The sequence below is a fragment of the Prionailurus viverrinus genome, chromosome B4 (genome assembly GCF_022837055.1).
Source record: "Prionailurus viverrinus isolate Anna chromosome B4, UM_Priviv_1.0, whole genome shotgun sequence".
Classification (NCBI taxonomy): Eukaryota; Metazoa; Chordata; class Mammalia; order Carnivora; family Felidae; genus Prionailurus; species Prionailurus viverrinus.
The window spans coordinates 76,949,370-76,974,773 of NC_062567.1; the positions used below are offsets into that span (position 1 = coordinate 76,949,370).

General features: G+C 38.7%; 1 protein-coding gene across 4 annotated transcripts in view; it reads right to left on the minus strand.

The window, feature by feature from the left end:
- LOC125169873 (cyclic AMP-dependent transcription factor ATF-7) overlaps positions 1 to 25,404 on the minus strand; it is an 86,752-nt gene that overhangs the window by 55,084 nt on the left and 6,264 nt on the right. For all 4 annotated transcript variants that reach the window (XR_007153822.1, XM_047865720.1, XM_047865719.1 and 1 more), the window contains exon 2: positions 11,811 to 11,879. Coding sequence is in view for 3 of the 4 variants with exons in the window: in XM_047865720.1 (XP_047721676.1) it covers positions 11,811 to 11,858 (48 nt within the window). In the remaining variant the exon portion in view is untranslated. The remainder of the gene's footprint in view (positions 1 to 11,810; positions 11,880 to 25,404) is intronic.

The window sequence follows — 25,404 nt, forward strand, 5'->3', positions numbered from 1 at the left end:
CCTGTCAGAGGCATCCAGCAAAATAAACAAATGAGATCTCTGACCCCTAGAGTGATCACTTTAGTAGTCTGTAACCTTGCCCAATAAGGCATTCTCAGCTCTGAAGCCAAGAATTTGACTTCTTAGGCAGAGGTAGAAAAGACAAGACTTCAGTCAGATATTTTCTACAGTTGAACACAGAGTTTCACACAGTCCACAGTTATACAATGAATCATTATCAGAATCAAGAAGGAAAATGTATATTTTAAGCAACTTTCCAGTAAAATAAAAAGACATTCAGACAAAACATACAAAGAATTCTTTTACTATAAATATCAACCATGAGACTCTCCAACCTCTTTCAGTCCTTTATGTGTACTTCCACACATTTTTATCACAAATCATTTCATGTAAATATTTCCATACATCTACTTAGCCACAGATTTTCACTTCCATTGAAAAATGAGATATCCCCTGCGTTAATACACCACAATGGAAATGCAAAGACTAGACGTCTGGAAGTGCTATGAAATCAAAGAGGAGGATGTAAGATCTGAGTAGAGAAGAATTTTATTATTTTCAACAGGTAAGACTGTCCATGCAGCTATATGCCAAAAACTTCAGAGAATAAACAAGCTGGCAATCACCAAGCAGAATACACATCTCACTGCACCGTTAACAAACTTCTAACCATATCCTAGTTCCACCTTAGTCACATTTCCTCTTGTCACCAATCAGTATGGCAGCCACTATAACCGAAGCCCCACCACTACATGACACTACACAAAGCAAGACACCCAGACAGCATCATGTGTACTGGGGAGCTTTACAGACATAAAACTAAGATTGAGAAGGAGGGACTATGAATCAGGAAGTGAGCCAACAGAGAATTCACAAAGACGACACCACAATGCTTCTTTAGGGCCTATCAGTGGAGGATGCTGAAACTATGATTTTGAGGTCCCAGTTTTCTAGTTCTACCTTTCTGGTTGGTCAAGAATCTGTTTTCTTTCTCATCTTAAAATCATGTCCCTGCTACACAACAGTGGTTGTTTACCTCACAGAGAGTTCATCACATCTCAGCAGCATTCCCAGGCAAATAAAAAACCATTACAGATTAAGGCTCATGCGGCTGCAGAGAGGTCTCTTCATCTGAGTAAGAATTCTTATCTTTTTGTACAGTTGTAGATCCAGCTCTCTCTGGCATAGCAGCCAAATGCCTAGATCAGTAATAACCTGTTGTCAGGACTTACTTAACTGATTGCACTGGGACCATTTGCCAAAAAATTACTGCTTATTCACTCTCTCTCTCTCTTTTTTTTCCCCTATGCTAGATGGGTATATTTACATGTACAAGGAGAATAATAAGAAGCCACTTTAGCCTAGTAGTTAAAGAGTGCCAGTCTGGAATCTATCTGGTCACACAAAATATCGTGTGACCTCATCTGAGTTATTCAGTCTCTCTGAGCCTTAGTTTTCTCATCTGTACAATAGGGATATTATATCCTCCTTCAGGGGATCTCTAGGGTTAAATAATATCTATAAAAGCACTTTTTGCACAGTACATAAGAGCTCAGTTAGCTATTGTATACTGCCAATCCTGTTATTATTATTACATTGATAAAGTTAAATCATTTTCTTTGTATTTTGTCCTTTCCCATTCCCCCCATATGATCCTTGGGTGGAATATAATTTTCCATATCATACAGACACAACATGTCCTCTAAATTGTGTATGTATGTACATGTATACATGTATCTGTTGCTCTGCACTCTGATATTAATCCCCAACATCACGTTATAGAACCTTCCCTAGGCTAATGTTCACTTTACCACAGAGTCAGTTCAGTTCAACAAGCAGAGTAACTAAATTAGCACTGAGGCCAAAGCTGGAAGATTCTCATGTGGAGCCAAACCTAGAAGGTGTAGAGTCACTATTTTTATGAAAAGAGATCTTACCCAATACCAGGAAGTTGGAATTCTAAGTAGATAGGAAACTTGAATCTTAGAACTAGAGAAATCGGGTCACTCTCCTTCCCCCATATTTTATCAATATAAATTTTCCAGAACAGGAAAAGGAGGAAATGTCTCTCTTTCTAGCCAAAGAGATTTAATTAAGTTGCTTCTAGTGTTCATTAGTGTCCTTCTTAAGATTTATACTTCTCAACTATCTTCCAGTAGAAGGAAGCTGAAATAAACCAAAACAAAACTAAGAAATAAATCTGTTTGTCTTTGACATCCTCAAAAGTTGCCATGTCTCCTTTGCTCAAGAACCATTCCACCTAAGCCAGTCCTCATCCGCTATCCCTTAACCCAAATAAAACCTTCTCCTCGTTTATGTAGCCAGTACTACATCTATGATTAAACTGATTTATACTAAAGTGCCAATGACAGCTCCCTATCTACTTTTCTAAAAAACGTATTCGTTATGAATCTTTAACTAATGTAGAAGTATAGAGGATTACTTTTAGACAGGGAGTCTTTCTTATTTACCTTTAAATTGCACTGATTTTCTTTAGTCACATATAAGGCTGCCCATGGGAGCAACGGAAAGGAGACTTTATTGTCCTCAACCTCAAAGGAAAAGGGATCATGGGCTCTACTTCCTCTTGCTTTGCTCAGACCTAACACCGGGACTCTCCAGATACATACAGCCCATTCAATGTTCATCCTATCCTTTTTTGCTCCCAACACATAGAACCAGTAGAACAGTCACTAGGCAAGCCAAATCTTTTAACATCAGAGAGACTCCCAGTAGAGAAGAAAGGCTGCCACTTTCATCTTCCTGGAGAGATTCTCAGGACTTTTAGAGGGACCTTGGAGCTGTGACCTCAAATGTTTAATTTTCTCTCTTCCTTTCCCCAGCTATTCCTAACTGTAGGGTTATCTACCCACAACTATTTTTTTTAAGATTTTTTAAAAAGTAATCTCTACACCCAATGTGGGTCTCGAACTTATAACCCCAAGATCAAGAGTCACACACTCCACCGACTGAGCCAGCCAGGCACCCCTATCTGTTCACAACTTTAAAGAATTAGAGGACTGCATGATTCTAATTATAGGGCATTCTGGAAAAGGCAAAACTACGGAGACAGTAAAAAGATCAGTGGTTACCAAGGGTTGGAGGTAGGAGTGGGGAGGGATGAATAGATAGAACACAGGGGATTTTTTAGGCCAATGAAACTATCCTGTATGATACTGTAATGGTGAGTACATATTATTATACATTTGTCAAAACCCACAGAATGTACAACACAAAGATTAAACTCTAATGTAGATAATGGACTTTAGTTAATATTAATGTATCAACATTGGCTCATCAGTTGTAACACATGTACCACACTAATACAAGATATGGTAGCGGAGAACTCCAATACTTTCCACCCAATTTTTTGTAAATGTAAATGTAAAACTGATCGAAAGAATAAAGTCTATTTTTTTTTTTTAAATTAGAGGAAGCACTGCTTAATAATCCCCGCCAGGTACAATGACTAGTAACAGCCAAGATAAGCTATACAAGAAGAAGGCAAAAAGTAAAAAATGAGACTATGGAGCTTGATAAAACTACAGAGCTTGATCTCAAAATAAACAGGATGATAACTGAAGACAAGGAAAGAGGCTTGAGGAAGTGAGTGAAGGAGAGAGAGAGAGACAACTCTCACATCACTTTTAGTGACTGGTATGCAAAAACTAAAACAAATGTTTTCTCCCTCAGAGAAAGAGAAGAGAAACCAAGTTTATAAGGGGTACTGAGATACTCGGCAGAAAAATCACCAGCATTAAGCCTCTGGCATACTTACAAGTGTCACCCTGATGCCTCTCCCTGTGGCTAAGAAATCAGAGCTGTCATTGTAACCAAGTCTGCAACCTGTGCTCGCGCCAATCTTTATGGTAAATTGAGGTCTTTTTTCAAGAAAATCAAGGGATAATTGCCCAGTATCAAAAGAAGATATGACCCCTGGGAGGAGAAAGGAGGCGTTCCTTTTGCCACAGGATGATTCTCTCCGGAATAACATAAATGGCTCTTCGAGAGACTATGTCTTTGATAAGCTGAGCTGCAACTCTGACAGCCAATCTGCTGAATGCCGAGCAGAGCACTCAGCTTTCTACAAAGACTCAAAGGACACGGCCAGGCTGCAGATTTATTCTGCTGACTTTCCCTGCAGAGCTACTCAAGTTTTTCAAAGGCAAAAAGGAAGAACTCTTTCCTTACACCCAGGGAATTGCAGATTCCTCCTGGGATCTAAAGACAGAACTATGTTTGCTCAAAATCTGACATCATCGATGTGAACAAGATTTAAGAGCTGGAATGATGGCTGGCAATTTTAGTCTTTAGAGCAGAAGTTGGTTCAGCTCTTCAATCTGCCGGCAGGATCAGCAGCCACCCAGGGCACATGGCGTGCCAGACTGGGAATGGGCTAATTTCAAAATTCATTCTCATTCTCTCTGTACTTTCACATGACAATTGCAAATAGGCCAGATTCTTACCAAAGCACAATCTTAGGTGGTATATTTCCCTGCACAAAGACATTTCAAAGTAAAAACACAAAGGTGCTGTTACAAAGAGATAAACCACAAAGCTTCCATCTTTTCTCCACAATGTTTACCTCCGTGAAATCTTATCCTTAGCCTGATAATTTTCTGAGGGATTTAAGAAACAAAATATATCCACAATAAACTATTAATAGCAGCATTCCTCCCTCACAATTTGTATGTCACTTCTTCAAGATGAGATTTTAAAAGAGAAAAGCTTTCTATGTATCCTAAGTTGAAAGTAACGGCCATGTGCTATGATTTATAGGACAGTCCCTCTATAGTTAAATAGATTCGACCCTCAACAGACAAAAGAAAACTAGGCTTGAGAGTTAAGATAAGCATTTTCTGTGTGAAACCTTTTTTATCTTATGACAAACAAAGATTTTAAAACATTAAAATTTAGAGACAATCAGTTCTATTTTTATTTAAAATATGCATTGCTGTTCTGAGCAAGTACCCTGAAATAGGTACTGGAGCAAGGGTAATAGCAATTGCGAAATATAGCACAGAAATTTATAAGCAGAAAATCAGAATAAGACTTTTTTCCCCAAGAGCAAAATATATAACCCTTTTGACAAAAACAAATGAAAAAAAGGACAAAAATAAAGGCCTTCCGCTTTATAAATAATACTGGCAAACAATAAGTATCTTACATTCTTAGATATAAATTTAGCTAAGTGTTTACTAATACTTGCAACTGTAACCCTTTCAAAGGGGCTTATCATTTGGCTATAAAGACTCAATTAAGATCAAGACTTGGCTCTTCCCTAACTCCAGATGAAGGGGTTTTTCTTGTACTGCAAGTCCCATTGAAAAAGGACATTGTGTTTTAATAGAAGTCACTGGCATATGGTTAAAAAGCTTAAGTTTGTCCGGTTCCATCCTTTGAGCAGAACACTGAGGTTCTCTTTCCTCTCCTATGAAAGAGCTTCCAGACAGCATCTCTTGCACCGTGTTCATAATGCACAATTTATCGGCATTTCGTTTCCTTTTTCTAAATGGCCGGGAGGGAAGAAGAGCTCCACAGCCACCGTGTGTGGTTAGTAATGGCGCTTTTACTTGTCATTGTACAAAGCCTGTTAAATATTTACAACACAGACAGCAATATCTAGTCCTAAACACCCAGTTGTGAGTTTGAATTTTTTTAGAAATAAATCTATGACAAGTTTTCCCCAGCAAAACGCCAGAAGACTTTACTAACAGCTTCAAGAGACCCAGCGGGTCCAGAGGAGCAGTTATAGGCCATCTGGTGATTACTTATTATTATTTATACAGCACTGTAGATGTACACACAGATGTGTTATGAATCCACATACAGAGTAGGCCCTAACAAGGGTTTGAGACAAAATGCGACTGCTGAGCAAGTCAATCTGCATTAAAGAAACACACTAACCAGAAAGAGGGAACACTCTGGCTGTTCTTCAATCTGCCGCATTAGCTGGAAGAGTATTTGATAAAAGAATGATGAATTCTACACGACGATGACAATATCTTGCAAGTATAACAACCTAGCTATATGTGGTTTTGCAGGGGTGGCAAAAGAGGGACTAACGAAGGACAGGCTCCCAGAGACAGAAGGCAGTTTGTGAAAGAAGGGACTAACAAACAGCCTCTCTCCTGATTTAGGAAGAACGGAGATACAAAGATACTGGATTTTATTTTTTTTCCACTAGGAATGCTCTGAGAACAGCTTCTGGGCTCCCATTCCAAATATTAAGTCATACCCAAGGAAAACAAGAGTGAATAACTGAAAAATTTCATCTTAATTTCCTGGGTATAGCTCTAATTAGGTTCATACAGCCTCTCCCCCACCCCCTCGGCAAACTGGGGCAGGGATGCTTTTAATCTACCATGTTCTTAGTAACGTAACAATAACTGTGATACGAAAACCTAAAATAATCAACCACACGTTTCTAAGGGCAAGCATCAAGAGTGCCAGATCTGACGTTAAAAACAGGTTGAATTCCTTGCTCTTAATACATTTATAGTTTTAAAAACCTCAGTCCCAATTTTGTCTACACAATGCAAAATGGTGGTCTACTTCCATCACAAGGCTACAAAAAACTGCAGCATAGTCAGAGTGGACTGAAAGTTATTGCAAAATCAACATATTATTACAAAAAACAAGGTTAGCATTTGGCCTAATTGTGTATAATGCAGTGTATTTTCAGCTGCCTGACAGCATGCAGGCACTCTTACCAGATGGGAACTGGATGAATTATTGAATGAAATATGAATTATTAAATAAAAATTTGAATTTTTTTAAACTCTTGGCAGGGGGTGAGGAAGAAAGGCTTATCTGTCTGCCTGAAATTGCCCTCACCTGCCGAAGCATGTAAATATGGTACGTACCACCACAAATGGGGTTTACCTAACCAGCCATTTCTTTCCTTGTTATTCTCTAATTCAAGATGCTCCCCTAACATAAAGAATTAGTAACCAGCACCAACCCATTTTCCTTCTTTTCTTTTGTGTCAATGCCAGGTAATAGGGAAACATGCCAAAAGGATAGAATTAAAAATCCAGAGTCCCATAGTACCAGTATGGTCCATTTAAAGGGAGGGCTGGGATAACAGAAAAAGTCTCTATAGATTTGTGTTACATAGGCAATAAAACATATACCTTTGTAGTATGCCGGCATTTAACCAATCATAGAAGCTATTTGTTGCCTCATATATTACAAAGCAATAGAGATTTAAGGGATAATGTTCATGGAGGCAGAGGATACGAAGCAATAAACAGCACTGGAGGTTGGTTAAATGCCAAGTGAAGCCAGGACTACAGCACCATAAACATTATTCCTATTATATGACAAGATAAGGAGGTACAAGAAGCTGCCCTCAATCCCACCACAACTAGGGCTCTATTGCTATTCTTGGCCTTAGAAAGGGAAAGCAGGCCCTGGAGGTCTATGAGCTAGTTATGTGTTTCAGGTCTCAGATATGAACAGAACCTCAACCTGTACCTAAATGTCCTCTGGGAGAAGAAAAGATCTGGTAGGACACATCCGTAGGGGAAAAAAAATAACAAGAGCTGATCAGGTCACACTGGACAGAGAAACAATCAAAAGATTTGTCCTTAAAAGGACAGAGTTGATACAGAGTTGGTTATGACAGAAATCTTTCTCAGTGGCTAATAATGGGATGATACTGTGCATTAGAAGTATCTCCTCTGAGGAAATGTGTTCCTGTTCTTAAGGAAATAGACATTCTAAGTAATAAGCTTATATGATCAGCTTCTGCTCAAAGGCTTTGTTATGATAACCAGAAGGACTACTGAAATCTGCGTAATTTGTACTGCAAAACAGTGTCATGTTCCAGAGAGAGAGGTATGGGAATATGGAATTTGTTGACTTCTAGTAATAAAAACTGGACAAAAAAACGTCTAAAAGATAAGTTATCTAACTGCATTTACAAATCCAAGATTACTGTCAAAAACATAGTACAGCTGACCTTGGAACGACACGGGTGTGAACTGGGCAGGCCCATTTGATAAACATAGTACAATACTGTAAATTTTTTCTTCCTTACAATTTCCCTAATAACATTTTCTTTTCTCTGCTTACTCAATTGTGAGAATACAGTATACAGTACATATAACATACAAAATATGAGTTAATCAACCATTTATGTTATTGGTAAGGCTTTAGGTCAACAGTAAGCTATTAGTAGTTAAGTTTTTGGGGGGGGGTCAAAAGTTGTATGCAGATTTTCAACTCCCCACGGGTGTTCCTAACCCCTGCACTGTTCAAGGGTCAACTGTAATTGTTTCTGCTTGCACATAAAATAAAACAACTTTACAATCCATCTTTAAATAAAAACGTCTCTCAAAGCATCAAAAACTTAAAAGACTGGGGCGCCTGAGTGGCTCAGGTCATGATCTCTCGGTTTGTGGGTTCCAGCCCCGCGCAGAGCCCCACGTTGGGCTCTGTCTGTGCTGACAGCTCAGAGCCTGGAGCCTGCTTTGAGTTCTGTGTCTCCCTCTCTCTCTGCCCCTCCCCCACTCACACTGTTTCTCTCTCTCTCTCTCTCTCTCTCAAAAATGAATAAACATTAAAAAAAATTAAAAGAAAAAAAACTTAAAAGACTACCTAAATTCAGCACCAAACGAAACTTTTATTATTTTAATAACAGAAGCAAAGCCATTTTATGGTCAGAATGGTTTTAATTAGATGCTATCTTATAAACATTTCAAAAACCCAAACCACTCAAATTCAACCAACCCTTTGCCACAGGGTATCTGGGGTACTGTTGCCTTAACAACACTAACCCATTCTCTGGAGGCAGCTCTATTAACTACTTCTGCTACCACATTCCATAGAGAGGTATTAGCAAGAATATTGGTTTCCCTAAGTTCCTCTTCATGAGAGTGATTAGGCCTCAAGAGAAACACGGTCTCAACAGGAGAACAGAAATGAAAGGGCTCAAAACACCCTCTCATCTGTCTTTTCAGACAAGAATGCAGAGAACACAACCTTCAGCAGCCATCTTTTTTAAAAAAAGTACATGCAGCATATTTAGAATTCAGCTGTGTCACATCAGACTTACTGTTGGGAAGTGGATCATGAACAGAATCCAAAAATAACAGCCATTAAAGACCTAGCAACCAAAACATGTTTACGTATCCATTGAAAGCCCGGTGGTTTTGATTATATGGTGGAGAGCATAATCCACTAGTCTATTTTAGGTAAATTTTCCTTTCACCTTCCCTTAATATTAAGGCGTAAGATGATTTCTGAGTTTAGGGCCCATTGGGTAAAGTCCGGGCACAGAACAGATATTGAAATAATGCAAGATTCATATAGTTTTCGTCTGTTGTTTGGTTTTTTAAGGATCAGTCTCTTAAATTGTAATTTGCTTTCATTCCTTCTTCCGCTAAGTGGTATACCGGAGCCACCGATTTTTGAGGCTTCTATGGCAGTAAGTTCCAAACCGTGTCTTGTAAAAATTACCATGGTTCTTATCGCCAGTCCTGGAATTTACATAGCCTTTTTAAAAAATTATTATTCTACCATTTCTGGAATAAAAAATTTGAATCAATGACAGAGGATTATACATAGCTTGAAGGCCTCAAAAGGGCTCCAGGATGAAACCATTTTCAAGGGATATAAGGAAGTTGGATGACAGGCCAAGGGTAGTTCGCTTTCCCAAATTTATCTTCTCTGCCAGATTTCCACTATTTCATATAATAGAAAGCAATCACAGTAAAGTGAGTCTTGCAGAGATCCTAGAGTTAAATTTTACTTAGATATTGGGAGAAACTTGGAAGAAGACTAAATATAACTAAAGAACTACAATTTTACCTAACCATAAAGTTCTGACATGCAAAGGAGTTACCTTCATAGACTTAAGCCGTAGTTTTCTATGCTTTTCTATGAAACAAGTACCTTGAATCCAAAAGAAGATACTCATCTCCCTGAGTACCATATCCACTAAAGGGAAAAAAGCCTTTGGGACTTATACTAGAGGTTATAATGAGTCCTAACAACCAAAATACCAGCAGACAGTTCAGAAATGGGAGGAAAAATAGGGGAAGGAAAAGGCTTATGATAAACAGTACCCAACAATACAAAAGGAACCAAAGTAAAAAGTCCTACTGTTTTTACCACCTCTAGTCCAAAAAATGCAAAACAAAAAGAAACAAACAAACACAAAACCATCTGGGATCTCACAAATTTCATTGAAAACTACTCTTTTCTGATAGACAGTCTGAAGAAACCTATTTAAACCTTTCTTCTTCCGAGAGCTTCAGAGATGATTTTCCATTTTAATTTCTTTAAGTCCTTGTCTAGGTGGTTTTCAGCATACAACATATAAGAGGGGCACTGAGTAGCTTAAGCCATGAACAAAGAAAAATAAATGTAAGTATGAGAAAAATAACTCTTTTCACCAAAAATGCAGATTTTTAAAGGGAGATAAATGAAAAGGGTCCCAGGTATCAATTATGGAAATCACAGTAACTACTGCTATCAACACATCCACACACAAAAATCTGGAGGGATCAAGTTCAGATATATATTCTAATACAGCTGTTTGAAAATGGAAACAAATTTATCCTAATTTCTCAGGTGGCTTCTACTGTAAAAGAATAAAACATAAATCACATGGGGAAAACATCCAACCAACAATAAAGTTGAAAACTCTGACAAGGAAGGAAATATACCCTATGATGCTGAATACTTCAGAATATAATGGCTTTTTTAGTCTTCTCTGAAATTTTCAGCATTTACTGGAATGTGGAATCATCCTTCTGCCCATTCCTTGTCACCACCCCCATCTCATTCACCTCTCAAATTCCAATTCCTAGGAATCTCTGGAACTTAACTCTCTCTTTTTGTCTAAGTATTTACAATGTTTAATAGAACTAGTCTGCAATCTCACATACCACCAGTAAGTGTCACTGGGCAGTCACATGGCATATTCCTAACTGAACAGAAATTCAACCTTCAGCTTCCATAAAATCAATTCATGAAGGCAGATAAAACTTTCTTTGTATTCCTTTCTTCATCCTTTGTGGAACATGGCAGTAGGGAAGGGTCTAGGAAGAAGAGTTAAGAAGGTGCAAAATGGGGAAGAAGAAAAAAAAAAGGCAACTTCAACAAAATTACTTTATTAAAAAAGCATATAATGAAAAATATCTGACACAAAATGTACACATATGCAAATAATAACATGGCAGCTGACGAACAGCACAAGGCATTTCATGGCATAAGAGAGGGAAAATGGCTAAGAAACCTCGTAGTTTATATATTTGCTGCGACATCTCAGGTTCTACACTGGATTTGCCTTCCCTACATAGACAGATATCTGCCTTAGCTACCAGCAATGATTTTCTGGATCAACAGTCCAAAGAAACTTTTTTTTTTCTTATTTAAAAAATCCAACAGATTCCAGCAAATTGTGGTTCACAGTGAACGGGTACATTCTCGGCTGCCTATTCTAAATGTTAAGCAGACTTTTTATATCCATTGAAGGTTGAGGAAAAGATATTTCTAAACTTGTTTTGTATTTAGATGGATAGCTTTATAAAGGAGGAGAGAGCAACATGTATTCCCCAACACTGTGTGTCGGGAAACAAACACCAGTAGAATAACAATATGAAAGAGAGCAAGGCAGATTTCATTACGGTAGAGTGCCTACACTTCCTCATAACATGGATTTACACACTGCAAATCCTCTGATCTGATTACCTCCAGTGATCACGTAAAATACCGGCTTTAAACTCTTTGCCTTAGTGATAAAACAGCCACTTTGATTCACAACGAGACATTCACAATAAAGTATATTGTAAACGTACCTGTCCACAGCCCGGGGCATTGCACACAAACGGTCTGTCGTCTCCCATATTTCATATAGCAGAGCGGAGCTGAGGAGGGGGAGGCAGGGGGAAAAGTTATGTTAAATACGCTGGAGTTAAAAAAAAAAAAAGTGCTTCAAAAATATCAAGCCTAGAAACAGGTGCTCCAAGAATGCTGTCTATCAAAGCTATAAACACAGGCTACTTTGGGGAGACCCATTAGACAGGTGGCATATGATCTACTGCGCCTCAACTGAAACTTTTAATTAGAAAAATTTAGACCTCAATAGTCAAGGAATTTCAGACCTTTTGCTAGATTTTCCCTCTTTCTGCTACAGTATATAACACACTCCTCTAGTCTACTGAATTACAACCAGTGCAGTTCCCTATGTCAATAAATCCACAGAACATTCGATGCGGAAGCCATATTTCTGAACTAGAGAAGACCAAAATTTGTCATTTAATTAATTAAGGGATTATAGGAGGGGTGCTCCATTTTACAGGGCTATAATCTGGCTCCCTGGTGTATAAACTACGAGACTGTTGGCAAGGGCCGTTTATCCCAGATTATTGCCAAAGAAAACAAAGCACCCATCCTATTGGGCTACACGGGAAATGATTTTCATTAATAAAAAAATAAAAATAAAAACCTTCTCTCCCCACTGGGAGCCTCCTTCTCCCCCCACCAATCGTCTGTGGCAAATGGAGAAATATCGGTGCCCTTCCCCCTCTAATTCTATTTATGGCTAGGTTTTTAAAAGCAGCAATAAAACAAATGTCGACTCTTTGGGGGTTTACTGGGTGAATATGTTCCGGCTGTTTGTGCTGCTCTCGGCCAGAGTTCTTGGGCTGCTCTGTTGCAGCCAACAGATGTGTGCTGCTGCAGGGGATAAAAGAAATGGCACTAAAAGGCATCACCATCCATCCTCTCTATTTCTCTGAAGAATTTAACAGGGCTTACACTGTTGTTGTTTTTTAATTATTGAGGCTAAACTCTTGAAATGTTGATAGACATTCCTTGTCAAAGAACAATAATTCCAATATGAATGCGTTGGGAAAATTTCTCATTTCCCAACCAGGAATAAAAATAGAGGTGGAGGTAGATAAGGATGAGAAATGCAAATCCTAGGGAAAATATTCCTAAAAGATAAACAGTGTTTTGAAGGGGTGGGGGGAAGGGCATAAAAACAGTCTTCATAGAATAAACTCCTAAAGGACATTTTTGAACATCCTTCTACAAGAAAGAAAGGGGTATAAAAGAATATTAACAAGGGAAGATGAAAGAGGAAGAAGATGAATTTGAATATGCCTAGAAACAACTTCAGAACTGTAACCAAAATCAAAAGGTCAGAGTTAACCTCACTCAGGTCTGCATTAAAATAAAATGTTAAAATGCTGGACTGAATTTGGTAATCAGAAAAGCATGTTTAAAACTCAGAGGGTAGCTAGGTAACATCTCTTCTACTCTCTCAAGACTCACTCTAGGGTTGGAAACCAGTATTTCTGGTAGTCTGATCAGTAATTCCACAACTAATCAGTGTTCAAAATTGTGGGGTGCCCCATAAAATAGAAAGGGCTTCTTAGTCATCTTTCAGGGTGATAGGAACAGGGTCTAACTATGAAGGAAACTGATGCTGCAGCATTGCTGTAATGGAAGGGAGCCTGTATGTACATAGGTGTACACAGATTTATATCACATTTAGCCAGGATAAATTGCTTCAATAAATTCTGTTCCTAGGAGAAGCCAGCTCGAGCTGATGATTGGGTACTGGGAAAATGAGAGCTTTATTCTTCTTCACACAGCCCCAGGACAAGGGGGTTTTCTGGTTTGTTTGTTTTAAATACGTGATGAGTTTTTTAGCACTTTCTGGAACTATGACATAGTACAAAAAATAAATACAAGTAAATAAAAGTAAATAAATACAAAGACCAAGGCCACTAGGACTGAAAATTCAGAACATTTCTGGAAAGCAATTCGTCTCTGGAAAAAATCCTAACTGCTGTGCTGGAGATAATTCCACTTCCTAGTCCCCAAACCTGCTTTCCTGATATAATCACAAAATGAGAATTTTATTTCAACAAGGTCCTCTAACAGATTTTTCAACCAGGACTAAAACTACAAGGACTAGAGCAGACATAACATAAGGAACCAGGCAGGATTCCTTCCTTTTACCTTGGTTCTGTTATTTGAGGCTAAATGTTCTGTCTTCTACCTAGAAGAGGAAAAGGGTGCTTGCTGGCTAAGGATTAGGGCAGCGCTGGCACAGAGAGGGATTAAATACACTCTGGAACAATTTCCCTCAAACCACAAAATTCAAAATTTAACTTGGTTTTCTTGGTTTTGTACAATCACATCACAATATATGGCTTCCAAATTTTATTTAACTGCATCCTTACTAGGAATAGAAATGCAATATCATGACTTTCTAAAAGAAAACAAAAGGCAAAACCAAGTTGGGGGAAAAGTATTAAATGTAACAGAAGCAAGCATTTTCATGGCTCTTTAAATACTGAAATCTGACAGTCACTAACTGGGATTTCCTGCTTCCTTCCCACTTTACTAGCTTTTGTTTTGCCATTTTCACCAAAAGGAAGATCACAATGGGAGGAAGAAGGCCCTCTTTCCTAAGTACCCACAATTATTCTTAAATCATTCCTTAGTCTCTTGCTCTTTTTCATTTCCATCATTCTTGCTTTTTCACTTCAAAGTGATTTGTCTTTTTAAAGAATATTTAGCAACAACAATAATGATCTGTTCTCCCACTTAAAATTCTAGGGGCACCTGGGTGGCTCAGTCAGTTGAGCGTCCAACTTTGGCTCAGGTCATGATCTTACGGTTCATGGGTTTGAGCCCCATGTAAGGCTCTGTGCTGACAGCCCAGAGCCTGGAGCCTGTTTCAGATTCTGTGTCTCCCCTCTCTCTCTGCTCCTACCCCACTTGTGCTCTCCCTCTCAAAAATAATAAACATTAAAAATAAATCCCGGGGCGCCTGGGTGGCTCAGTCGGTTGAGTGTCCGACTTCGGCTCAGGTCATGATCTCACAGCTTGTGAGTTCGAGCTCCGCGTCAAGCTCTGTGCTGACAGCTCGGAGCCTGGAGGCTGCTTCAGATTCTGTGCCTCCCTCTTTCTCCACCCCAACCCACTCGCATTCTCTGTCTCTCTCAAAAATAAATAAACATTAAAAAAAAAGTAAAAAAAAAAAATCCCGTTTACATCTTTTTAATTCCCAATCTGCTGCATCAATTGCTACATATAGAGAATGTGTTGCTTATTTCTATTTGATACTTAAAGCAAATCTCATACATGAGAGAGGTCAAACTGATGCCTTCTCAAAAACAAAACCAACACATTTCTATAGTATAAACAGACTGAGACAAAGGTGAAATCTTGAATAATAATGCTGCCATTCACTAGAATGTAACTCACGGCCCATTTGTAACTGTACAACTTGACAAGTAGATCACTTGTCTGGGCACGACACTCAAGTCTGCTGTCTTCTCCATGATCTATTCCTCAGGATGAAACTCAAGCATTTTATAGAACTAGCCAACAAATGAAAGGCAAAGGATACATATATTGAGAGACACTTCCAAGGAGAAGTGAGATGCTTTCAGAGGAGATCGCAGAACAGGAAAACAAAGATGCTGAAAAAGGCTATCCAAGAGGCCAAGTCTGCAGAGAAAAAGGCTCATGTACTAGACTCACCAGAATGCATAAATGATAAAAATTACTATTTATTCAAAAGACAGAAAGTTATCTGAATGCTAGGAGAGAAGTGAAGAAAATCCAAGGTTCAGACACTGATTTTTATTAACTGGGATAATTTCATAAAATCTGTTGCATAGTTTTGACAGAACCAGAAGTATATCCTAAAATGGTCAATGTGCAAATAAGAAAACTGATTCTCTATGTGTACACACACACATACACACACACACACACACACACACACACACACACACACAGGTATATCTATCCTTTTTTCTTCTTTTTTAATAGAATGAGGATGGAATCTGTCAGCGAGGACTACAAAGTCAGTTCTCTGGACCCAGGTGTAATATGATTATTTCTTTAGTAACCAACTGCTGTTCATAAAATGGCCCAATTTTTGTAAGGAATAAAAGCCATATACAAATACACCCAAGGCCCTGTTCTTAGGTTCCTAATAACAAAAAGCAGATACTACTAAGTATATAAAATGAGAAGAACATATTAATATCAAAGAACATTAATATTAAAGATTCATGAAAATCTAGAAAGGGTTCAGACTAGCTATCATTCATTCATTCAAAATGTATTACTTAGGAACTACTAAGTGCCAGGCAAAGTGGACATAAAAAGACAGAGGATGGGGCGCCTGGGTGGCTCAGTCAGTTGAGCCGCCGACTTCGGCTCAGGTCACGATCTCGCGGTCCGTGAGTTCGAGCCCCGCGTCAGGCTCTGTGCTGACAGCTCAGAGCCTGGAGCCTGTTTCAGATTCTGTGTCTCCCTCTCTCTGACCCTCCCCCATTCATGCTCTGTCTCTCTCTGTCTCAAAAATAAATAAACATTTAAAAAAAAAAAAAAAAGACAGAGGCACCTGGGTGGGTCAGTCAGTTGAGCACCCAACTTTGGCCCTGGTCCTGATCTCGCAGATGGTGTGTTCACACCCCACGTTGGGCTGACTGCTGTCAGCACAGAGCCCACTTCGGATCCTCTATGCCCCTCTCTCTGCCCCTCCTCTGTTTGCACTCTCTCTCTCTCTCTCTGTCTCTCAAAAATAAATACACATTTTTTTTTGAAAAAGACAATAATCCTTTGCAAAAAAAAAAAAGAAGAAGAAGAAAGAAAAGAATCTTTCACTCATCTGTGTCAAAGAAAAACTAGAGCCGAACAGTAGTTAAAGCAGTAAAAACCAGATTTTATTCAGAACTATTGTAATAGGGGGAAAGAGACCTCAGTGCAGAACTGGGCTCTGTTCTTTTTTTTAAAAAAAAATTTTTTTTTTCAACGTTTATTTATTTTTGGGACAGAGAGAGACAGAGCATGAACAGGGGAGGGGCAGAGAGAGAGGGAGACACAGAATCGGAAACAGGCTCCAGGCTCTGAGCCATCAGCCCAGAGCCCGACGCGGGGCTCGAACTCACGGACCGCGAGATCGTGACCTGGCTGAAGTCGGACGCTTAACCGACTGCGCCACCCAGGCGCCCCTGGGCTCTGTTCTAAATACATCATGGACAAGTGGAAATTTACAGCCAACGACCACAGTAGGGGTTAATGGATAGAAAAATTACTAAAAGGAAATATCAGGACAAAGGGGGATTCTGGCTAAACCGACCTAATAAGATTTTTTTTAACGTTAATTTATTTTTGAGAGAGTGGGGGAGGGGCAGAAAGAGAGGGGGCCAGGGGATATGAAGTGGGCTTTGTGATGACAGCAAAGAGCCCGATGTGGGGCTCAAACTCATGAACCAGTGAGATCATGACCTGAGCTGAAGTCGGATGCTTAACCAACTGAATCACCTAGGCACCCCCAAGTTCTTGCTAAAGATGGGCCAGAATGATCACATATAACCCGGGGGATTGAGAAAGATGGAGAACCTGATCAGATGTGAGGGTAATCAGATATCGAAGGCGGGGGGGTGGGGGGGGGCGGTTCTTGCTAAAACTGGATCTTACAAGAAAGTACACAGGTAGGCCTACAAGAAGGTTCTCAAACCTGACTAAAGTTTGGTCAAAGAATCTTTGTCAACTGGCATGAGAGATGCCACGTAAGTGGTAAGAATGATGGCTTAATTTATAAGTTCAATTAGTCAGATTGATCAGTATATATATTAAATCCCTTGCTATTTCTCTTATTCTTTGTGGTCATTTGTCAAGTTCCTTTGCTAGCCAATTCCAGAGTATAGACAAGAGCACACAAAAGAGGGATTAAAACTCTTGGTAAAAGGGGCACCTGGGTGGCCCAGTCGGTTAACCGTCCAACTCTTGATTTCAGCTCAGGTCGGCTCAAGTCATGATCTCATGGTCTGTGAGACTGAGCCCCGTGTTGGGCTCTGTGCTGACAGCTTGGAGCCTTTGTGGTATTCTGTTTCTTCCTCTCTCTCTGCCCTTCTCCCACTTGCGTGTGCACTCTCTCTCTAAATAAACATTAAAAAAAAAAAATAAAGACTAAAGTCTAACGACATATTTTAAGTATATACTTTACAGCTACTTTGTGCCCAAGGTACTTGATGTGACTTAGTACAACCAACTAACTCTATGCTTTCCTTATCATCCAAATAACATAGAGGAGGCTCCGTAGTTTTTGGTTAGAGCTTTAAGAAATTGGGAGAAGGAAGCTATTTGTCAAATTAACCCTTCACTGGCCCTTGAAAACAAAACCTAGGCCAGAGCTGTTAAGATACATTTTCAAGTATAAAAGAATGCAGTAGAAAGGGCATCTTCATATAAGACTTTTGGGAGTACATACTTGAACAATCATTCTGGAAAGCCATCTGGCAATATTTATATTAAGTGTCTTAAAGTGTTTTATATTCTTTGAACAAATCATTCTTTCAGGACTTTATTCTGAGGTTAAAGCCCAAAACATGGATCACTTATGTATTAAAATGTTCATCAGGGGCGCCTGGGTGGCTCAGTCGGTTAAGCGTCCGACTTCAGCTCAGGTCACGATCTCACGGTCTGTGAGTTCGAGCCCCGCGTCGGGCTCTGGGCTGATGGCTCAGAGCCTGGAGCCTGCTTCCGATTCTGTGTCTCCCTCTCTCTCTGCCCCTTCCCCGTTCATGCTCTGTCTCTCTCTGTCTCAAAAATAAATAAACGTTAAAAAAAAAAAATTAAAAAAAAAAAAATAAAATGTTCATCATAGTTCTATTTATAACAACAAAAAAGGAACGGAAATTAAACATTTAAGAAGAATGGATAAATATAAATTAAGATATTGCCTTACAATAGACTATATTTAAGTTGTTAAGAATAACGTTTCTGAAAGCTATCTAATGACATGAGAAAATGCTATACATTCTGTGGGGGGAAAAAAGCAGGCTATCAAATTGCATATGTGGGGCACCTGGGTGGCTCAGTCAGTTGGGGGCCCGACTCATGCTCAGGGCATGCTGCATCGGGCTCTCTGCTGTCAGCAAGGAGCCTTCTTCTGCTCCTCTGTACCCCTGCCCCGCTTATGCTCGCTCCCTCTCTCTCTCTCAAAAATAAAATAAACATTTTAATTTAATTTTTAAAAAAATTTTTTAATAAAAATAAATAAAATTGCATATGCACCATAATTCCAAATCTACAAAAAAAGAAAACAAAATAGGGACGATGCCTGGCTGGCTCAGTCAATAGAACAAGTGACTCTGAGACTCTTGATCTTGGGGTCATGAGTTCAACCCTACATTGGGTGTAGAGCCTACTGAAAAAAAAAAGCAAAAAAAAAAAAGCATAAAAAAGATAAGGGAATTAGCATCAAATGTTAATAATGATTATCTCTGGGTAATGGTATTCCAGGTGATTTTGTTTTCTTCTTTGTACCTTCAGAATTTTCCAAAGTCTACAATGATCACAGATTGCTTTTAATAAAAATACAGAATATGATGTAATCTAATAAAAAAAAAATGCTGATCTGCATGACTGAAAAAAAACAAAACATGTCTAATGAGTTTCAAAAAGGCCCACATCTGCTAGACTATTCCAAAGCACTAAACAGCATACTTACAAATCATACAAGGTTGTTCGTTCTCTACTACAAAGCAACAGAACCAACTGACAAATTAACAAGTTCAAAATGGACTACCAAAAAATCTTTCTAAAATTATAAACTAACAGCTCATATAGAAATAGACACAGTGGAAATTTAAACATAACGATACACAGGGTAATCAAGCAGTTCAAGATAGTTCCTCCTTTGTTACCTTCAAGGACTCATTTTCAGAATCCTATGAATGCTCCCTAACAACTAGTATTACTTACATTAAACATTCAGAAATGGCCCCATCCATTCATCATAAAGAGAATAAAGAGCTGAAACCAAGCTTAGCAGGTACTGAATGCCTTTCAGCTCAGCTATAAACAAGCTAAAAAGTTTAGACAGGCACCCAAACAGAGCTCTATGGGCTCCATTTCCTTATGATATTAAAAAGAAAGAAATTATATACAAACAGTTCTCCTCCAAGAACATAACTTTGGATACTAAGTTTCTGACTCTAAGATAATTTAACTGCCGCCAAGCAAAAAGTACAAACACCAAAGATCTCTACCACAGCAGTCTCAACATTTGATTCTCCATAGGATACTCGGTGCTACTGTGATTTGCATTACATCTAGAAAAATGATTTAAGGAAAAAATGCCAATAAACCTATGAACTGTGAGACTATAATACATGTTATGTGAACCTCAGAAAACAAAGACTCAAGTTTTACTAGGCAGTAGATTATTTAGGAATTGAAATTTCTGTTCATAAATTCTGAGTTTGTTTTCCACTGTGTTATTTAGCATAAAAACAGTTTAGCATATATTATTTCACTAGTACGTAAACTAACTGCCCCAAAAGGACAATATAGAAAGCACATACATCATTACAATCTTAAACTAACTTGCCTTACTGTTTTATATCTGGGTAAAAACACAAAGCGTAAAGCACTTTGCTAACTAACAGACTGGAAAACAGAGGTACAGAGTTATAAAAAAATGGGCAAAAGATGAGTCAAGAGGTTGAGGTTGGCCTGAATCCTAGTTACCTATTCTCACACACCTGAAAGAAGATATAAAAATTGACAGCACATCTTTTTAGGACTCCTGAAAGTTATATGACAACTTGTATATTATATAACTACTTCCACCTGAATTGTGTCTTTCCAAAAGTTTACACACAGTAGGTGTTTCTTACATGTTTATTATATACGTGAATGCCCAGAAATATGAATTTGAGGGATTATAAGTTCTTGGAGCATTGTTTTTGTCTAGGGAAATTAAATAATGTTATAGTTTTAACATTAAGTATATTTTATTATAAATTTTTTCAATTTACAATCCAGTTCTAGTATATGTCAAGGATTGGCAAACTTCAGTCTGTGGGCCAAAGCCAGCCTGCCACCTGTTTTTGTATGGCCCACAAGCTAAGAATGGTTTTTACATTTTTAAATGGTTGAAAAAAAGCATAAAAAAAGTATTTCAGAACACATAAAAATTATATGAAGTTTGGGGTACCAGGGTGGCTCAGTTGGTTAAACGTTTGACTTTGGCTCAGGTCATGATCTCATGGTTTGTGGGTTCGAGCCCCACATTGGGCTCTGTGCTGACAGCTCAGAGCCTGGGAGCCTGCTTCAGGTTGTGTGTCTCCCTCTCTCTGCCCCTCCCCTGCTTGTGCTCTGTCTCTCTTTCTCTCTTAAAAATAAACATTAAAATAATCATCATAATTAAACAATACATGACGTTCAAATTTTAGTGTCCATAAAAAAAAGTTTGAAGGGCAAACAACCAAGCTTATCCTTTGCATGTTGTCTATGGCTACTTTCGTGCTACAATGGCAGAGTTGAGTACTTACAACACAGACCTCACGCCTGCAGAGCCTAACATATTTACTCTCTGGTCTTAGTTTGCAAACTCTTGATATTCATAAATAACTATTATTAATTAAAGTACATGCTTAATTAGGAGATCCCAATTATAAGAAATGTCAGAGTATATGTATTAATTAATAAGAACTTTTATAATGTGACTATTCAACCAATTCCTTTTTATTTGACTACAAATTTTAGAAATTAGGTTTTCTTTCTTTTTTTTTTTTTTTTTTTTTTTAAGTAATCTCTACACCCAACATGGGGCTCAGATTCACAACTCCAAGATCAAGAGTCCTATGCTCTTCTGCTTGAGTCAGCCAGGCACCCCAGAAATTAGGTTTTCTTAAAATAAGATTAATTAATCTAGCTCTATAGTTCTCAATCTTTAGCATATTCACCTGGGCACCTTGAAAAATGCTGATTCCTATGCCTCCTGGATTCTCTTGGCTTTGGGACCCAAGAATCTACACTTAAAAAAACACCCTGGGTAATTCCAATGCAAATGGTCAGTAACCCAGCATTTGAGAGGCACTAAAGTGGTTGGAAAGTTTAGTTCTTCCACATAGTAAACGCGTGTATTTTTCCAGTTTGGTACTATCAGACAGCAGTTCTCAAAGTGGGGTGCAGGGATGCCCATAGATCCCTGAGACCCTTTCAGAGGGCCGTTCAAGTCATAGATGGGTAAACCATCTGTTTAAAGGGCAAGATAGGCTAATTCATTTTAACGTAATAAGGTATTAAAAGTTCACAGATGTGATTTTAGATTCTACACAACAGCTAACCTTTAAGAAACTACCACATTTTGGATTCTGGTATAGTATCAAGGAAAGACTATCTACAACTATCTGAAAAGAATCTTTCCTTTTCCTATCAAGTATCAGTGTGAGCCCAGGTTATCCTCATATACTTCACCAAAACAACATAGTGTAACAGACTGGATGCAGAAGCAGATATAAGAATCCAGCTGGTTTTTTTTTTTTTTAATGTTTATTTATTTTTGAGACAGAGAGAGACAGAGCATGAACGGGGGAGGGGCAGAGAGAGAGGGAGACACAGAATCGGAAACAGGCTCCAGGCTCTGAGCCATCAGCACAGAGCCCGACGCGGGGCTCGAACTCACGGACCATGAGATCATGACCTGAGCCGAAGTCGGACGCTTAACCGACCGAGCCACCCAGGTGCCCCAGAATCCAGCTGTTTTCTATTAAGCCAGATGTTAAAGAGATCTGAAGCCCTTCCCCTAATTTTTTTTGACACTATAATACAGTTATTTATGCTATCATTTTAAAGTAATATTTTTTCACAGTGCCTGGATGACTCAGTTGGTTGAATGCCCAACTCCTGATTTCGGATCAGGTCATGGTCCCAGGGTAATGGGATGGAGCTTCGCACAGGACTCCGTGCTGAGCATGGGGCCTGCCTGGGATTCTCCCTCCTCTCCGCCCCTCCCGCCCTCCACTCTCTCATGCACTCTCTCTCTAAAAATAAACAAATAAAACACATTTAAAAATAAAATAAAATAAATATTTTTTCAACTGCTCCATTTTAATTTCTAGTATGTTCAATATCAATAGATATAACCAAGACAAACCAAAGCCCTTTGGAGTCCCCAAAAATTGTAGAGTATAAAGGGATAGGTACTGAGACCAAAAGCAGTTTGAAACCCATTGCTTTATGAAATACACAGGCAGTAGAATACCCTGGACTGATCAAAGAGAAGGTTAAAATTAATTTCTGGATTTCGAGCTCTGACATGCAGGGACAGGTTTCAAAAAAAGGAGCCAGCTTAAATAGACCAAATAGTTTTGTAGCAAATGACTGAAAACAGATGGGAGTGAGAATTAGGCTGAATCATAAGTTAGGCAACACATGGCCAAAGCTTAAAACCTATCTGAAAGCAGCTTCATATAGGCAACTACTTGACTAGAATTTTTTTTTTTTTAAGTCTCTCTAGGCTTTTGGAGGATTCAAGGAACTATTCTGAGCTATCCTCAGAAAAGTTAATAAAGCAAAGACAAAGAAGCAACAACTTGCTAAGCAGGAAGCAGAGTTAGAAATAACTAGAGAACATTATACCTATTTATGTTTGGCTTCAATATGCATTTTAGGAGTCGAAAAATTCCTGGAAAATGGTAAGCTGTCAAAAATCTAATGTTGGGGGCGCCTGGGTGGCTCAGTTGGTTAAGCATCTGACTTCGGCTCAGGTCATGATCTCACAGCTTGTGAGTTCGAGCCCCGCGTCAGGCTCTGTGCTGACAGTTTGGAGCCTGGAGCCTGCTTCAGATTCTGTGTCTCCCTCTCTCTCTCTCTCTCTCTCTGCCCCTCCCCCACTCACACTCTGTCTCTCTCTCAAAAAATAAATAAACATTAAAAACAAATTTTTTTAAATCTAATGTTGTGTTTTGTGTTTTTTCCTACTCATTTTCAGATAAAGTATCATCACTAAAACAATAAACCAACACCAGTCAACCCCAAAACACTAATCTTTTAACTTTTTTTAATGTTTATTTATTTTTGGGAGAGAGAGAGAGAGAGAGAGAGAGAGAGAGAGAGAGAGAGAGTTCAAGTGGGGTAGGGACAGAGAGAGAAGGAGACCCAGAATCTGAAGCAGGCTCCAGGCTCTGAGCTGTCAGTGCAGAGCCTGATGCAGGGCTGGAACCCAGGAACCACAACATCATGACCTGAGCCAAAGTCAAACACTTAACTGAGTCACCCAGGCGCCCCAAAATACTAATCTTTAAGGATAAATTTAACATCTTCATGAACTTACTATTTTTTTTATGGACTTAATTTAAACAGACTGCAAGCAACAACAAACCTGATAGACTTTAACATTAAACTCCAGTATGAGGTTGGTCCTAGATAAGAAATTGCTACAGTTATCTCACGATGACAATCATGGCAATGGTTAGAAACTGTCTGGGGGGGGGGGGGGGGGGCGCGGGTATCTATTTTCTAAGACTGTCCACAGATTGGCAACACAGTGATCTGTTTGGGGTATTCTAATGCTCACTGATTGGCTTTCAACAGTCCCAAACACAGATGTATAAAATATCAGCAAACTACTGCTTGCCCAAAACTTAAAACAATAAAGAAAATGGTGCTACAGGAGACAAGTTAGTATCAGAAATACCAGAAAAACCATGTTAAATAAAACCAACATGGTGTCACTCAAGTTTGATAAAGCTTAAATAAACATTACTGGCAAGAAACTTGGTGCCAACACAAATCATTTATAGCAGTCATATGTTCTATCCAATAAGTCATCCTGTTTTTATAATATAGTCAGGCATATTCCTATTCAAAAAGAATGATTACACTCTATTTTTTAATGTGAAAAAAATGTAATTTTTCTACCACATTGTAAATTTTAAGCCCCAAATACAGTATGACCAATTTAGCATATAAATCTCCTTTGTCCATTATGTCAGCAAAAAGCACTATACCAGATAAGAAGATATTAATAGGTAATTCTACTCAAAACAAGTTGGATTTTGTGAGAAGGTGGGGCTATGTCAAAACAATGTCCCACAGAGGCCCAAGCCACAAGCTCACAAAAAGTGACTTTTTAAGCTAAATCATGGCTCCTGTTAGACCTTCATAAATTGACATTTATTAAGGATAAATGCAGTACTGAATAGAAAAGGGAAACCTTTTTTTATTAACTAAACTCTACCTCCAACGTGGAGCTCGAACTCATAACCCCAAGACCAAGAGTCTCATGCTCTACAACTGAGCCAGCCAGGTACCCCCAGAAGAGAAATTCTATACATGCTCGGGTTTCAAATATATGAGAACATTTAGAATTAAAATCACCAAAAAATGAGAAAAAGCTAACAAAGTGAAGTTGTGAGTCTCTAATGAGTTTTGTTCTCCTACTAAGTGTTCTTATACCCTTCACAATACTAATGTAGTAACTCACAGTTGCCTTAGTTGGGAATCTTTCCTAGGTGTCTGCTTACAAAGCTTTAAAAACTACATAACAAACTGGTCTTTTCATAAAATTTTTCCTGAAATATAACACTCATCCTTCCTCTCTAAGGAAGCCAAGCAGTA